Source organism: Numenius arquata, chromosome 6, assembly GCF_964106895.1.
Source record: "Numenius arquata chromosome 6, bNumArq3.hap1.1, whole genome shotgun sequence".
NCBI classification, from domain to species: Eukaryota; Metazoa; Chordata; class Aves; order Charadriiformes; family Scolopacidae; genus Numenius; species Numenius arquata.
Window position 1 is genome coordinate 64758857 of NC_133581.1, and position 18223 is coordinate 64777079.

At 45.6% G+C, this 18223-nt stretch overlaps 1 protein-coding gene across 5 annotated transcripts in view; it reads right to left on the bottom strand.

The window, feature by feature from the left end:
* TTC7B (tetratricopeptide repeat domain 7B) overlaps positions 1-2208 on the bottom strand; it is a 133040-nt gene extending 130832 nt beyond the window's left edge. For all 5 annotated transcript variants that reach the window (XM_074148564.1, XM_074148563.1, XM_074148561.1 and 2 more), the window contains exon 1: positions 2088-2208. In XM_074148564.1, coding sequence (XP_074004665.1) covers positions 2088-2208 — 121 coding nt within the window. The remainder of the gene's footprint in view (positions 1-2087) is intronic.
* Between the last annotated feature and the right edge of the window lie 16015 nt (positions 2209-18223).

Below are 18223 nucleotides of genomic sequence, written 5' to 3' on the forward strand. Positions count from 1 at the left end.
AACAGCAGGGGCACATATTTCGTTAAATAAATTACTCTCTTCCTATGTTACTCCACTACAAAAGAAGAGTCCCTTACGGTCACTTAGCTTACTGACAATGTTCTCAATTAGCTACAGCTTGGACGCCGTGGACATTGTTTTAATCATTCCTGTGCTGTCAGAAAGAGATGAAATCTACATATGATACTTTCCCACGTTTTAAAGATCTGGAAACACTCCGATAATTTGTATTTTGGCTGGTACAGAATCTAGAAGATAGCAAAAGAGGAAAATCACTGAAGTGTAAAGTTATGCAGACTACGTGATCTTCTCTGATTCAGTTAGGTAAGAAGTACCCAGGTCAAAGAAATTCAAGTCAAACTGACAATAACATCTTCTGCTGAGCTCTCCCTACCTGTCTGAAATACTTTAGAATGTCTTAAAACTATGATGATCACGCTGCTGCTCAACCAGACTGCCAAAAAACATTTGCCTTCGCTTGAACTGATGTCTAACTAGTTCATAGTCTATAACTCAATGAAGCACGTCCTTAAACTAAACATAACACCTTCCACCTTTTCACTTGTGTTTAGTTTGAGCGTAATACCAGCGTGTTTCAGGATCACCACCCAGTTCTTCTTAAGGCCTATGCGTGTCAGGTTATCTAGTACCCGTCCATAGATTCATAGATTGGTCCAGGCCGGAAGGGACCTCCAAAGGTCATCTAGTCCGACCTCCCCGCAGTCAGCAGGGACACCCCCAACTAGACCAGGTTGCCCGGGGCCTCGTCGAGCTTCACCTTGAATATCTCCAGGGAAGGGGCCTCAACCACCTCCCTGGGCAACCTGTTCCAGTGTTCCACCACCCTCATGGTAAAGAACTTTTTCCTCATATCCAATCTAAATCTCCCCTTCTCCAACTTAAAACCATTGTCCCTCGTCCTGTCACTGCAGGCCTTTGTAAACAGACCCTCCCCAGCCTTCCTGTAGGCCCCCCTCAGGTACTGGAAGGCCGCTATGAGGTGTCCCCAGAGCCTCCTTTTCTCCAGGCTGAACAACCCCAGCTCCCTCACTCTGTCCTCATAGGAGAGGTGCTCCAGTCCATCTACTCTTAAATTCTCTCTCTTCTCTTTACTTTGATTCAGGCTTTTCCTCTTTTATTTGTATTTCTACAGATCCAAATTAAGCAGTTTTTCGTCCCAGCCTAAGCGTGCAAAGCTATCGCTGCCTTCACGCTCCCAAGTGAGGCCAACCTTATGCCTCACCCTCTTTCTACGTTAACTTACCGCCTCTGAATTCACCCCAAAGTTCTCGCTCTGCAGACTTGGTATCTCTCTAAAAATACCTCCAGGTCCCACCTCGAGCGCATGAGTGACCCCAGAGGGGGTGGACACTAGCTTTTCCTCACGCACAGAATGACGGCATCCACGCCACAGAGAACTTCCCTGCACCCCCCTGCTTCGCTGGGCACTTCCATACCTCAGGACGAAGCCTCGCTTTTCACCTCCTTCAGCTAAACATTTAAAAGCTCGCGATTACAAGAAATAAGAGACCAAACAAACCATTTACAGCTTTTAGAAGAAAGCGAAGGGAGCTGCGCTATGTTTACGAGGTATGTTTAGAAGAAGGAGGGCAGGAGGCTCCGCACGGCAGGCTGTGTACAGGCTGCCCGGCCGGGCGCAGAAGGGCATTCAGGACTCCCCGCACGCTGTCACCATGTGTGCCCGCAGAGCGGCACCCACCACCGCAAGCCCTCCCGCCCCTCGGAGGGCCCCGAAATGCGGCCTCCCTCAGACTTCGGAGGGATGCCCTAACCGGCGGGCGAGTGCCCAAGCCGGGGGGGCGGGGGGGCGAGTGCCCCAGCTCCCCGCCCGGGGCCGATTTCCCAGGCCCCCGCCTCCCCGCCGCCCTCCCCGGGGCTCCCTGCCCCGCGGGGCCGCGCCGCCCGGACCCTCCAGCGGCCCCCGCCGCCCCTCCGCCTCCCCGGGCGCCGCGGGGCGGCCCGCAGGCCCCTCAGCCCGGCCTGCCCGGCTGCACCTGCCGGCCCCGCCGGCCGCCCCCCGCGGGCCCTCCGCCGCGGCCCTGCCGCCTCCCCGCCCCGCGCCGCACCGTTAGCGATGAGCTTGGCCGAGAGCTGCTTGACGAGCTCGGGGATCCGCTCCCACTGGCACTCCGAGCGGCACCGCTCGATCTCCGTCTCCAGCCGCGAGCCCGCCTTCTTGGTGGCCATGGCCGGGCCGGGCCGGGCCAATGGGCCCCGGCGGCGGGGAAGGAGCCGGGGCGGCGGGAAGGCGGGGAAAGGATCGGCGGCGGCACCGGGCGCCTGGGCGGCGACGGCGGCGACTGGAGCGGCGGAACTTAAGGGCTGCGGCCCGCGCCGCGCTGGCGGCCCAGCGGCGGGAGAGGCGCCACCTGGCGGGCAGCGGCGGCGCAGCGCGGGGCAGGGCCGGGCGGGGGCGGTGCGGGGGCGGCCCCGGGCAGGGGCGGTGCGGGGGCGGCCGTGCCCGCCTGGATGCTCGGGGAGAGCCGGCCCCGCTGCCGAACTGGCCTGACAGCCGGAGGAGAGGAGAGAGAAGGTGGGAAGGAGGGGGCAGCCGGGCTGCGGGAGGTGCCGCTGGTAGCGGGGCCGGTACAGCCGGGTCGCTGCGGCCACCGGCAGGAACTGCTCCTTTAAAACCAGGGGGAAAAAAAAAAAAACGAAAAAAAAAAAAAAAAAGAAAATTCATAAAACCATGGAATGGTTAGAGTTGGAAGGGATCTTAAAGATCATCCAGTTCCAACCCCCCTGCCATGGGCAGGGACACCTCCCACCAGACCAGGGTGCTCAAAGCCCCATCCAGCCTGGCCTTGAACACCTCCAGGGATGGGGCATCCACAGCTTCTCTGGGCAACCTGGGCCAGGGTCTCACCACCCTCACAGGAAAGAATTTCTTCCTGAGATCTCATCTAAATCTCCCCTCTTTCAGTTTAAAACCATTACCCCTGGTCCTGTTGCCACACTCCCTGACAAAGAGTCTCTCCCCATCTCTCCTGGAGCCCCTTTAGGTACTGGAATGTCACTACAAGGTCTCCCCAGAGCCTCCTCCAGGCTGAACAATCCCAACTCTCTCAGCCTGTCTTCATAGGAGAGGTGCTCCAGCCCTCGGATTGTTTTCGTGGCCCTCCACTGGACCCATTCCAACAGGTCCATGTCCTTCCTGTGCTGAGGACTCCAGAGCTGGACACAGTACTCCAGGTGGGGTCTCACCAGAGCAGAGGGGTAGAATCACCTCCTTAGACCTGCTGGCCATGCTTCTTGTGATGCAGCCCAGGAAGCGGTTGGCTTTCTGGGCTGCCAGCGCGCGCTGCCGGCTCATGTTGAGCTTCTCATCCACGAGCACTCCCAATGGTTTGTGTTGGAAGGGACCTTAAAGACCATCGAGTTCCTGGGCAGGGACACCTCCCACCAGACCAGGTTGCTCAAAGAAAGGCCCATCCAGCCTGGCCTTGAACACCTCAGGGACAGACCATCCACAGCTTCTCTGGGCAACCTGGGCCAGGGTCTCACCACCCTCATACTGTCATCTGCCTTTTTAGCAAGTATCTGTTACAGCCCTTTCAGGTTACAGTCCAATTTCAAACAAAGTATACTCCGGATTTTAAAAGGTGGAATAGAAACAGTAGCAGAAGGCAAGAGCATTTAGAAATACATTGGAGTGCTGTAGGAGGGGAAAGATTTAATACTGTAACAGAAAGAAAAGGAGAAATATGTGATAAAGCTTTTTTTTTGCTTACCTGAGGTTTTAGAAGATCCAGAGAATATTAAACTGACTAGAGCACGGTGTTTTACTGGAGAGATAAGACGATTAAAAATTAAAAATGAGGCAGGAAAGGAATGATAATTCAAAATCTTTGATACCATAAGACTATGAAAACTAAAATTTCAACTTTTGAAAAGATTTCACTTGCTGATGGAGATTATTCATATTTATTCACAACAATTTTAACACATTTTGTTAGCACTGATCACATCCTTTCAGTAAAAGCTACCAGCAGAGGAATAGTATTAAAATATTTACATAACAGTTCATCAGGTTTATTATCTGAATAGCCACTATTTATGAAGTGAGACATCTATGCAAAAGGAATTAGTATGTTTTGAAATGCATCGCAACAATTAGGAAATCTGCTTTAATTGATGAAACTTCATACACCTGAGACCGCTCTGAGAAGATTCCATTGTAGGTGACCCTGAAGCGTGCAATAATAGATCTGGAATGAATAGCATAAAAAAGTAGAGAAAAGAAAATCCTGCGTATTTTGTCAATTGCCACTGATTTTTTCAAAGTGAAACAAAGTGTTGGTTTCTGGAAATGGCCTGTTTAGGGAACTGTTGGCCCAGACTGAAGCACACGAGAGCTTCGCTAGGAATAGGGAGTCTGCCTGTGAGGCGAGGTACCTGACGAGCTGGAATATAGAGAGATACCCGCTGTCTGAAAACGATGGAAAGTTAAAGTGCTGGAAAAAATAACTAAGATGTATTGGTCAACCGTTTTGCCTTAACGCCACCTCTCCCACTCCAATCCCCCCCAAACCCAGGGCAGCAAGACAAATAACGGATTGTTTGGTGCGATTTCATGAGGCTGGTATGAAGAAAGGGGAACTTTCAGTGCACAGGAACACACCGATACGGTAATTCTGATACTTCTGGTAGCCTGAAAATAAACCCGATAAAGAATTTTTCTGCACTAGTACTCCATACAGAAGTATGAGAAATAGCAGTGATGGGGGTTTAAACTCTTAAAAATGTAAACCTTAGAGAGAATATAAACTGACTTAAATAAAGTAATGCTTTAATCTCCACTGAGATTTTAAACATTCTATAACAAGGAATCAGAAAAACCGATTTTAAAAGTACTTATATTTTTAAAGGTAACATATTCAAATGGAATGGTAGGAACACACGTGAACAATAAAAAAAAAACCACAAGCAAACTTAGAATATCACTGGGTTTTATTCTAGACTGAGTTTTTGGCTTCTTAGGCAAACACTATTCACTGCTGAAGCGGCAGGGGAGGAACCAAACCTCACCTTTGTTCTAGCTTTCCTTTATTCTGAAAAAAAAATAATAAAAAAGTTTAAAACTGTGTTTTCCTGACAGCTTTGCTGAAGTCAGCTCGCTGGTATGGAGGCCCTTGAAAGGTCAAGGCTTATCACCCCATTTGTGCCAAAGGCTACCAATGCTTAATGGCAAGCGTTGTTTCACTATTTACAGAAAAATTCACTATTTACTTTTTCTGTAAAAAAAAAGTGTGTAATACTCAAGTTTACCGACTCCTCTGGTTTCAGCCTGGCACGCTGACCAAGGCGTTGGGGTTTTCTCCAAGGAGAGTTTGTCTGAAGCTCCTATCACAGTGCTCATTATTAAAGCTGTTTTCTTCCTCCGAGTTTCTATAGCATACATCACCACGATGTAAAGACCGGGATTTTGAGGGAAATACAGTGTTACAGAAGACAGCACAGAAGTCTGTATTTTATCTCCACAAAGTGTAAAATAGAATTAAAAAGTCAAGAAGAAACTTATCCGCAGCACAAATCCTTATTCTACCTATTTCTTACCTTTCAAGTCACATCAACATATTAATGTCTATTAAGATATTAAATGTATTCTATTGCAAGTGATCAGAGGTGATCTGAGAGGTGATTCTGCCACTTTGCTCTGCTCTGGTGAGACCTCCCCTGGAGTACTGTGTGCAGGTCTGGAGCCCTCATATAGAAAGGACATGGACCTGATGGAGCGGGTCCAGAGGAGGGCCACCAAAATGATCAGGGGGCTGGAGCACCTCTCCTATGAGGACAGACTGAGGGAGCTGGGGTTGTTCAGCTTGGAGAAAAGGAGGATCCGGGGAGACCTCATAGCGGCCTTCCAGTACTTGAGGGGGGGGCTGCAGGAAGGCTGGGGAGGGTCTGTTTACAAAGGCCTGCAGCGACAGGACGAGGGGCAATGGCTTTAAGTTGGAGAAGGGGAGATTTAGATTGGATATGAGGAAAAAGTTCTTTACCATGAGGGTGGTGGAACACTGGAACGGGTTGCCCAGGGAGGTGGTCGAGGCCCCTTCCCTTGAGATATTCAAGGTGAAGCTCGACGAGGCCCTGGGCAACCTGGTCTAGTTGGGGGTGTCCCTGCTGACTGCGGGGAGGTCGGACTAGATGACCTTTGGAGGTCCCTTCCGGCCTGGACCAATCTATGAATCTATGAATCAGAGATGCAATTCAAATATTAGTTGTATTTTAAAGCAATCGTATTCAACTTCCATTACCGTCTGCCATTTTCTCAACGGTGAAATGCAAAAATTTTCAGGCCAAAAAGCATTAGTGTGAGAAGTAATTTCTCTACAGCGAAGAGCACAACTCATAAGCATTATAGAAGCAATAATTTTACTGGAATCTAAGCCTCTCTTTTTTTTTTTTTTTTTTTTTTTTTTTTCCAGCGAGCGTAACACCGTTAGTGAAATGAGGTCGCTGCAGAGCTCTCCTTTCCCACCGAAGCCAGAGATCTCGATGAAATTTAGAACGGACCGTGTGAAAACTGTGAGAGAAAATTATTACACAGCGACACTTGGTTCCTTCTTGAGAGTATCAAAAGGCAATTTAAAGGGAAGGAGAGTGAGACTGAACAGCAGCCGCAAAATCAACAGTTTGACGACACGCACGTTATAAAACCTGCCACCCCTGGCTCATAGCACGGAGTACGGTCATATAAGAAGTTAAATATGCTTTATCAAAATATTTCAACATTTCGTGGTTTTGTACTTAGACGAGTTTATTTTCTTAAAGCGAAATTAATTACATCCGTGAATGTACCTTATTTTGTAAACCCTTAAGCCCTTACTGCTGTTTGAAAGTTAACATCATACACGAAATAATGCAGGAAAACCTGGAAAGTGTTTTTTCTTCACAACGGACTTTTGGTTTCGGAGTTTGTTGCTTTCGAACTCATTCAATTCCTACTGCACTTGCCAACTGCCAACTTGCCGACTTGTACAACTGATAAAGAGGAATGTTACGCCTGTACAAAAAAAATACTTATTTTTCACTATTATATCAAACCCCTTGACATGAATTCTTAGTCTTTAATAAATGACAGTGCTTACAGTCATTGCTATTGCTAGGCTGAATTTGAAGTTTAATGAACCTCAATGGCAAAGACATTTTCCTATTCTTTTGACTCATTTATGCAAAAAGTGTCCAGAACAGAACCAACCTGGATTTTAAAAAAATAACCATTATGTGTGTTCAGGAAGATGAAAGCTTCTTGCACTTCGGTTAGCCCACTGTTTTTCAGCTCCTTTTGTTTTATCAGCACAGAAAATAAGCCATGTGCCATTTTTAACTATTTCTTAAGGGTAAAAAGAAGATACCTGTTGCATGTTAAGAAATTAGAAAACCAGATTTTAGTGAATATGAGCCTCCTCTTAAATGTGAATAAAGTCTCTTTAGATAGCAAAGCAATAGCGGCACCTCTTCTCTCTGTAGTACGACTGTTTGATTTCATTACATCAGTGGCTAAAATAATACTTAGGCTTTATTCCCAGCTCAGTTTCTGTCTACGCAGGAGTCGCTGGCTTCCCATAACTGCCGTTTCAAACTGCACTTCTGTGACCACTTAAGAAAAGATGAAGATCAAGCGTTTCTCACATTGAATTTACTGAGTGCAGCAGTTGAGTTAAATCTCTTCGTTAGTTCCCAAGTTCAATCCCTTTAAATAAATTAAACTATTACATAGAAGAAAAGCTTTGAATTGGGGTTTTTTTTTGGCAGTGTTCCTAGCTACTCGTTGGTAATAAAAATTATTTGTAGTATTACTAAACATAAATATTTTCCCCGTTGCTATTTAAATGCATCTGGGACAAGCAACGATGGTTGATTTTGAAGCATCTACAGTGTCATAACTGCATCCAAACATTTTCATTGCTGCCGTCAGTATTAGCAGTTCAACCACTTGCCAACTCCATCATGGCACCACCAGAGGGAGTCGAAAACTACATATAATTTCTAAAAGTTTCTAAACCGGTGGGGCTACAGCTTAAAACATTAACAGAAACCGTTGTATGTTGCGAGTACTACGGCAAACGGGTAAGAAAACCAAAATGAATTAGAGGAATCCGCAGAGATTGGGAATTGCTGAGGATAAAGATAACGAAACAATTATAGCAACTTCATCAGTTCATTAGTACCCAGAGGTAAGAAAAATGTCTGTGATGTAGAGAAAGGAACGTCCAGCAACTATTTTTGCTCTGTGTTTGGAAAGAATGAAAATCATGCATTTATATTAGATTTTTCAATGACATTGATAACTGGAGAGAAGGCTTAAAAATCCATAGATCCAGAATTAGTACAGACAAAGTCCCAAAATAAAAGGTTGCCTTCTTTGGTCTCATCACGTCCCTCTGAATAGCTCATGGAATGCCAGAGGCGTCATGAGGACACTGGGCTTGCACCATGTGCCAAAAGAAGGCAGAAGTAATGGGGTAATAGTTGTAAACTAAAAGAGGGTAGATTTAGGCTAGACATAAGGAAGACATTTTTTACAGTGAGGGTGGTGAAACAGTGGCCCAGGTTGCCCAGAGAGGTGGGAGATGCCCCATCCCTGGAAACATTCCAAGTCAGGTTGGATGGGGATCTGAGGAACCTGGTCTAGGTGAAGATGTCCCTGCTCATGGCGGGGGGTTGGACTGGATGGCCTTTAAAGGTCCCTTCCAACCCAAACTATTCTGATTCTCTGATAAGACACTGACTGGCCTGACGTGACCCCAAGAGAAAAACCCAGGAATTGGCATACAAGGTTACATTACGGTCTCCCAAAAACAAGGTCCTTAGCAGAGAGGGGGAGAAGGAGACTTCCTAGGATCAACTGGGCCAGATTCCAAGAGATCTGTACTCTAATTGGGCAGAAAGACTAAGAACAGGCAAAATGTGGCCCCAGTAACAGGAGCGTCAGCTGCTATTTTTCTGCACAGCAAATACGAGCGAAGAGACTCAGCCGACCAACAGCCTGTCTCTCCCATAATAATCACCAGGAGCAAAAAAATACTGGCTTCATGTTTTGGCAATTAAACTTCAAAACAAAGTTGGAGACCTATGACAAATAAATTTATATAACAAATCAGATCTTTTTAAAAGCTATGAGGATAATTAACTATTTGGTCAAATACCAAAGAGGCAGTGGGTTCTTCAAGTCTCGATGATCTCCAAAACAAGACTGGGTGCTTTTCAGTATCATGAACTGGTTAAACACAAGTTATTTGCTTTACAGAAGACTGATTTACATTTGATACCCTGTTCTACACAGGATGTCAGGTAGGAAATCATTGACAGTTTCCGAAAATCCTTGCTGCGTTGTGCCACGGCAGCCTCCAAAACTCCAGGCATCTCCGGGAAGGCTACGGAGACCAAAGCAGTGGGCATCGTTGGGGGGTTGGACTAGATGATCTCTAGAGGTGCCTTCCAACTCTGACAATTCCGTGATTGTTCTGCCGCTCTGTAAACCACGGCACACCTGCGTCTTGAATGCTCCGGGCATTTCTGGTCTCGTTGGTCTGACTCGGTAGGATATTTCTGATGTTGTTGCAATATTCAGTTGGCTTTACACACTGCGACGTACTTCATCTGGCCCTACTCAACCTTTCAGAACTCTGTTGTCTAACACTTGCTGTCGCTGGCAGAAAGACAAATGCTGCTTGTGTCTTCCAAGATTCTCCAGATATCAAAATCTTTCCTCTTCACGTACTCCGCTATGTCATAGCTCCTCTCTATGAAAAGGTCAACCAGGTATTTCCAGGGAAGATTAGGACTGAGCCGCAGTTTATTTAAAATACAATGAAGATGATCAAAGGAGTCTCCAAAAGGTCTAGCATTTGCCTGAAACCACAGAACGGATAATTTCCAGTCTGCTTCACTGCCCTGGAGATCATTCTGCCTATCAACGCAGACAAGGTAACGACAGAGCATGTGCTTTTTTTAGCTGCTTGATAAAAACTAAAGTAGAAAGCAATAACGTTACTGTGACTACAGCGGGTTTGGGACGGATGTGAACTACCATTCTGTGGGCTTTATCCTCAGTTCACACAAATGAATCACGAGAAAAGTTTCCGGGGAATAACTGCCACCTTTCAGCCTCTTTAGTGCTCCTGCTGGGTCCGAGTACAGGTTCTTGAAAATCTGGAGTTTCACATCGGTAGGACCCAGCCGGTTTCTGCTGCAGCCTCCCGACCTTACCCTGCTTCAAAGCGCGAAAGGCAAATCAGCCACATCTCACACCTGCTGTTCAGAAGAGTATATTTAGATCCAAGTTTGAAGGTGCTATTTGAGTTTGTACCTTTTGGTTTGCACTCATTCTGAAAAAAAGAAATAATAAAAAAAATCTTTTACTCTTTTTTGGGGGTATTTTTAAAACTGTTCTTTTTGTACTTCTAACACTATTCATCCTGTTTATCAAATATAACAGTTGTCTGAAGAGTAAGATACCTATTCATTGACCAGTGTATTTTAAGCTCGTATTTCTACACTTCTGACGAAGGGATGGGTTTGTTGCATCGCCTTCCTTCGTATTTTTATTCCTTCCGTATATTGGACATTGGAATCTACACTTCTTTTGGGGCAGAAAGATCCATGCATTGCCTTTCAGGACAAGCAGAAAGACTAGAGAAATAAAAGAGATAAGAGGGTTAACATAAATAGAAAGCTCAGGAAAGGGACAGAACTAACTATACAATGTGGGGAGTCAAAATAAATCAAATAATTTAAAAAAAACAAACAAACAAACAAAAAACCACAAACAAAACCTGCATAACCTACTTAACCCAAATGTATGCTAGAAGAATGTGGGATGCTTTAGGTATACTGACAGCATTATACCATGGAACTTAACCATATAGGCATATTCACACATTTTTCGCCAAAACCAAGCTCCTGACAGTGCTGGAGGTCAGTAATAGCTCAGGAACTATCAGGCTGGCTTACAGACTCGTTCAGACCACTCCCTGCTGCCATAAAGCTTGTGCATAAAGTATCCTTGCTTATTACTTACAAAACTGCCTTCACCCAAGTATCATCTGCCCAGCATCCAGGTGCTCAGCTGACCCTTTAATTCTTCTGCCAGAAGAGTTCCCAGCACAACTTCAGAAGTCGGAAGAACACTGGAGACGCAGAGCAGCAGCTTTCCAAGGGGAACACCCACGGCTGCTGCTCTGCACGGCTCCGGCAAGAATCTCTCCCTAGGGAAACCAAGGTCGACTGGTTAATAATACATTATGTACTTCTCCAGCTTGCTTTGCATTAACTTTGAAGCCACCACAGTGGTTAACCATGCAACTTAGGGCAACACAAAACCACTCTTCCTATTCCCAAACACCATGGCCCGGAGAAGAAAATGGGCTGACTGAAGATCAAAACCTTCATTACAGTTATCGTTCCAACCTGATTTGCCAAACGCTGTTCGTTCCCTGGTGTTTAGCAAAGCTTAGAAATGAGGGGAAGTACCTCCAAGAGAGAAACCCCAACAACAGATTTTCATAAGCCCATGGCTCTGACAGGACTGGCCAACGGCAGGCTGGGCTTGCCGTCCTCCGGACCAGGACTGGCCAACGGCAGGCTGGGCTTGCCATCCTCTGGACCAGGGTGATTCAACTTCAACAGCTCTAGAGGCAGGAGCATTCTGCTGCCATCTGGTTCCGCAAATCTCTGATGAGTTCTGAGCGGTCTTCCAGAAAACAGCTTTCTTCTGTCTCTTCCACCACTGCCTTCACAAAATGATCCTCTCTTCTGGTGCTTTTCCACACGCAAAATCAGAATCCTGTCCTCACTCGTTTTCTGAATATCCTGATATTGGGTAAAATAAACCATTGCAATTACTTATCTTGCTTTTTGGTAAACTTCTGCCATGAGGCTTTGCACTTTCTTGATGCAACTAAGAATTGAGAGAAGTGTGTACTTGTCAGAAAGAAAACTTCAGTGTCATCTGTTGGTAACTGGCACGTAAGTGAGTTAAGGAAGCCAGTGTCCATGTTGCCGCCTTTACCATTTGAAAATGGCACCATTTCCCTCCAAGAAAAAGAGTTGACAAGTGAATGTTTTTCTTTCCTTACAGATTTTAAGTTAAACGTGGAGACCATTGCTCCTTCAAAACCAAGGATGTGCAACCAGAATGACCTGTACATTACGGTGAGGCAAAGCGCTCAGCATTCCCTTCTCCCCATTTCCTTCCCCCTCCCTGCCCACACCGACAGAAGCAATAGCACATCTTGTTCCAAATTAACACAAATTAACAGCACCTGCTCCTTTATAATCAGCTGTCAGAGCCCCTCACCAGTTCATCTCTTGCCTTTACAGCTTCAGAGGTAAAGGTAGAAATCAGAGATGATCTCTTCTGCTGGGACGTTAGCAAAAGGTACTTTTTTTCTGAGAGGGGATAATTTTGCAGGTTCCCTTCTCTACAGGTGAAAGAGATCCGTAAAGGTATCTATAAGCAACAAAATTAGCCGCAGTAGCATCTTAACGGTAAGACTGTCAAGGTCGAAAGCCAACGCCGAGCCTTTATACATTTCTGTAACCCAGCTGTAGGTTAAGATCAAAGGCCTGCTCTCGCTTTGGTGCTGAAGCGCATCTCCAGTTGACCTGCCAGGCTGCAGGATGGGCTGACACATATTAAGTGATACATATTAAGTACTTAATACATATTAAGTAGAAGAGTATTAACGCTTGGAAGGTAAAAGCAGGAGGGATAGAGCACCCCGAGCTCTCCTTCGTACGATCCCCGCACAGCGAATGCATCGTTAGAGAGAGGGATGCTCTTCCCTCCAGCAGGCGCAGCTTCAGAGCAACACTGCGTACGGCTCAGCTATGGAATTAAAGAATGAGAACTCATTAAGGAGACAGCTGAGAAAAGCTTCGAGGTACTTGCTGCTTTTGTGAATTAATTTAGTTCCTCTTCTCCACCGCATGTCGATTTTAAAGGCGAAAAACAAAAGAAAAAGGATACGCACTGTTATTAATGAGTAAGCTTCCACAGACAACACGATGATACTGTCGCCTCGTCACCTCTGCCAGCGTAACCCGGAGACAAACCCTGAGCTTTGTCCCCTCTTGGCATCACCCTCTTTAAATACAAGTTCCCTTCTTCTCACTTTGCTGCGATTCCGAGGACTAGTTTACACTTGGAAGCTTTTTTAGCAGAGCTGACTGTGTCACACCGAAACACCCCCGTAACCGATGCAAAACGTACTTGGTTGGATGGAGTTCTATCAGCAAATATCAGTAATACGTCTGTAGGTATATTTTGAACTAAACTAGCTAAATGTAGTGATTACCCTTCCCACACTTCTTTGGGTTATTCGCAAGGCCTCAGCCTAAATCCTTAGATTTTCTCTTACTTATGAAAATAAACCTTTGGTCACAATCGCACTAAGACAACTACGTATTTCTAAAAAAAAAAAAAATCAAAAAAAAACCTAACCCAAAGGAAATCAGATTAACATAAACGAGAAGCCAATTTAAAGATCTGAAGCTTGAATTCTTGACAAAGTAGAATTATCTTTGTATTAAGAAAAACGCAGGAACTTGGCAATCAGTTGGCACGTTCATCTGCGATAGGTTTTGGTGCAGTTCCTGAACCATTACCGAGGAGTTCTGGTTTTCTCTGCCTTATTGCTGGCACTTCCAAGGAAGTCACGTCAGCAGGATTCTGCACGAATCCTGTGAATGCAGCCAGACTGGATGCCAATTTTAAAATGGGATTTCATGTGTGAATAGTATGGATTTCTTCTTACCTCTGAATTAAGTACTAGTTCTCCAAAATCACAGCATTAGAGCATAATTAGGTTTTGCAATGCTTCATTGCTACTTTTACTTTAGATTAACTACGAAATCAATTAGTCCAGTGCTGTGTTAACCAAAATGCCTTAATTAAGTTAACAGAACACCTTGTTTTCCCGCTGTCTCTCCTGGCTGAGGGGTGATACAAACACCAGAACCAAGAAAAGGGGGGAACACGTGGCCAAAAGAAAGGGCAGGGAACAGTCCACGGGGTGACAGTAAGCTGTCACACCATCCCACACCATCCCATCTACCTCAACACTTACCACTGATGCCCAGGCAGCTGCAGACTTCCCTCCCCATCACACACAACACGACGGCTGTCAAAATACACAGGTTTTCTTCAAATTTACGTCACTGCAGGCACCTTAGGTTTCTCCGCTCCTGCTGCTTCCAGGCAAAACAAAGACGACTGCTCCAGCTGGTCCACGTCACTGAAAGCATCACTTTATTTACTAGCGCAGACCACAGGAATCATCCTCAGGTTTCTTTTCTACACAGGCGGTATTCTGAACATCCAAGAATCCATTGAGCGAGTGATAGATAAAAATGTGGAACGGCAGGCGAGAGCCAGCCAACAGCTCAGCATTTCTTACTTCTTATAGAGCCCAGTGCCCTGTGGGTCAAAGGAGCAAACGGAGAAGGGTTTCTCACAGGTAGACGAAGATCAAAACACTTTTTCTCTCTTTACAGCAAGAAACAGCCACGTTATTTTCTGTTCTCTCAATCCGGAATGCTCAGTCAACTATCTCGACCGAAGGCAGGCAACGTCATGTTTCACAGAGTAAAAAACCAGTGCTGAGAAAGCCATCATATGCGAAGGGAAAGACTGAAGACCACCAATTTGGCAAAAGCACCTGGGACAATACGTGAGAAATAACAAAAAAAATTCCAGCCGAAGACCACAACGTCATCTAGAGATGCACACGTGTGCAGACAACACACACACGTACTCACAGACCCGCAGGGTTTGTGCTGGGTAACTGGCAGGAAAGCTTGCGATTCCGCACCAGTGAATATTGCCCGCACACGGAGACGGCCAGGGGAGAAACCACCTGCCCCTGGAAACATCTTCCCAGAAGCTTCTCATCCCCCATAACTTTCCTCCTCTTTTGTGGCAGCCCCCTCGTCGGCTCCTCTGAACAAGCGCAAGTCGAGAACTCACTTTTTAAGTACAAGTTCTCTTAAACGAGGCGTTACCACTTTACAGCGAGGCCAAGATGTGCGATACAGCACGTATCCACATACGTGCGCATTACGTTAAAAATGTAAGACCCTTGCGCAACCCTTCATCCCGACCGATAAACGTACATCGGCATTCCGCGAATATTTTCTGCCAGGAACTGTTCTGCTCCCGGCTGAGCGCTGGGGTACACGGCTCTGCAGGCATCGTTACCTTGCTCAGGAAAGCAGAGATGGAAACGGGCTGAGAAAACACGTCCATCAGCAACGCCAACTTGGAGCCTCAGCCTGTTCTGATACAACGTTGTATTTTTGTGTTAGCCCCCCCCCAAACTGTTTAATAAAGCATTTTAAGTACATTTAATAACGTTTTTTTTCATAGCAATAAACAATACATATGCCAAATGCACTGACCCTTCTATTAATAAACACTAAATATTTAATAGATTGATAGATTCATAGATTGGTCCAGGCCGGAAGGGACCTCCAAAGGTCATCTAGTCCCACCTCCCCGCAGTCAGCAGGGACACCCCCAACTAGACCAGGTTGCCCAGGGCCTCGTCGAGCTTCACCTTGAATATCTCAAGGGAAGGGGCCTCGATCACATCCCTGGGCAACCTGTTCCAGTGTTCCACCACCCTCATGGTAAAGAACTTATTCCTCATATCCAGTCTAAATCTCCCCTTCTCCAACTTAAAACCATTGCCCCTCGTCCTGTCACTGCAGGCCTTTGTAAACAGACCCTCCCCAGCCTTCCTGTAGGCCCCCCTCAGCTACTGGAAGGCCGCTATGAGGTCTCCCCGGAGCCTCCTCCAGGCTGAACAACCCCAGCTCCCTCAGCCTGTCCTCATAGGAGAGGTGCTCCAGCCCCCTGATCATTTTGGTGGCCCTCCTCTGGACCCGCTCCATCAGGTCCATGTCCTTTCTATATTGAGGGCTCCAGACCTGCACACAGTACTCCAGGGGAGGTCTCACCAGAGCAGTGGCAGAATCCCCTCTCTGGATCTGCTGGCAACACTTCTTTTGATGCAGCCCAGGATGTGATTGGCCTTCTGGGCTGCGAGAGCACATTGCCTGCTCATGTCCAGCTTCTCGTCCATCAGCACCCCCAAGTCCCTTTCCTCAGGGCTGCTTTCTAACACCTCATCCCCCAGGCTGTATTTATATTGAGGATTGTTTCTGCCCAGGTGCAGGACCCTGTACTTGCTTTTGTTGAACCTCCTGAGGTTCAACTGGGCCCACCTCTCCAGCCTGTCCAGGTCCCTCTGAATGACATCCCATCCCTCTGGTGTATCGACAACACCACACACCATTTCAGCTGCTTTTAAGATAAAAAGCGTAGAAATTTCACTAAGGCAGAGGAAGAGTAAGTCATGTTACTTCCTTTCTACTCCTCCAAATCCTTTAGAAGAACTACCTCTTAATTGCTAACATTTGTGTTTCTAAAGTATTACAAAGAAATAGCTTTAGAGAATATAGAGTACTTTAAGTACAAAGTAGGTACTTTAAAGATTAGATTAATAACCAGACTAGTTATTTAAATCTTTACTGATAAGAAACGTATCTTTCAGACAAACCTGCCCACAATATTGCCGACCGCACGACATTTCTGACTGTACAGAGATACCATCACCAGACCAATACTGACGTTGCTTGACGCGTAGCAGCACTGTGAAGGAAACTTAATCTGCGTATAAACATAATTTACACTCTAACACCTCTTTACCAAGGCAATACAAAGTATTTATAGTAGTAATGAAGATTGGCTTGTACACTCCAGATCTGAAAGAGTGGTAGGAGTATGAAAAAGTTGGCCCGTGGTCTTTATACGACCCAGAGGTGCCAGGTTGGGCAACGGCTGAGGCTGAGACAACATCCTTCTGCCCAAAGTAACTGGTCTCTCGCAGGGACATCTCAACAAGGAGTGAACCTGCTCCTGAGCCGCCTGGAGATCAGCAGTTGCTTATGGAAAGATGCTAATCTGAAAACTCAGGCAAACCCAGCTCCTCCAGAGCTCTGGTACCTGGGGACAGCAGAAAGTCAGAGGTGATAAAACACTGCAGCTACCCCAGGGAACTGGTTCAAAGCAAAGGCAAGGCGGCATCTAAATGTACTCACCCCTGCCAAAAATAATCACCCAGATTTAAAATTTTTATTTAATAACTACTGCTAGAGTGCAAACAGGACACACAAATATTCATCTATAAAGGCTGTCTTTGATACAAGTGATGTATTCTAATTGGAGTCTCACAACAGTCTCTCAAAACCTGTGTGAAAAAAACCCTCTGACAACGCAGCCATTATCTCCAGCATTTAGTATCTTGTGCAAGCATTCTTTTTCTTGTTTCATCAGTTTGTCAAGCAACAATTTAAATTTCCCAACAGGGAAACAACTGTTCTGTGTTCCTGACTTCAACAAGTTACTTCAGCTGGGTCACGACGTTCACAATATTCACCCCGTACCCAGAAGTTTCTTATACTTAAATGAAATCAAACCAAAAATTGCTTTTTGTTGTCCTCACCCTGAAAACAAGAAATTCCAAGAACTCCTCAAAGTGGAAACTTTACAAGCAAGCTGTTCTCCAACCTCCCAATTCACTTGTGCTGTCTCCAAAACAAGTATTAATGGTGGACTGTTTGTCGTATTTACAGCAAGTTTATTGGGGAGAGGGCAAGTAATTCTTTTACAAATGAGCCATGTTCACTATTGAGATTACTTCCAAAGAGAGCATTCAGAAAGCAAACCTGAATATATTACATTGACAATTATTTTTCAATATTTTAACATCGGCCACTTAGAATTGGTTGTGTTATTAGCACATACATTGATCTTTAAATATACTACTTCTACATAAACAGTGCATATCTCAATATTCACATCAACCTGAAATTAATGCTGCAATTACTGTTGACATTCACATCAAGAAAGTAGTAAACTATTTCACATGAGCAATTCCAAAACCTCAGAATGCCATTATTAATATTAAAGAAACACAGAACAAACATGTTGGGCTTCAAAGCCTTATTTTGATACACACAATCCCTGTAAACATGGATGTATTGTATTTGTCAATACTGATATCTGATATAATTCTATAAATAAAACCACTGATATAAACAATTCCTATAATCTTTCTTGCATAGGGTTTGGATTAAGGTTACTTTAAGCTAGAGCAAGCTGTTAACAAAATCCCTAGTCAATTAGTCTTCC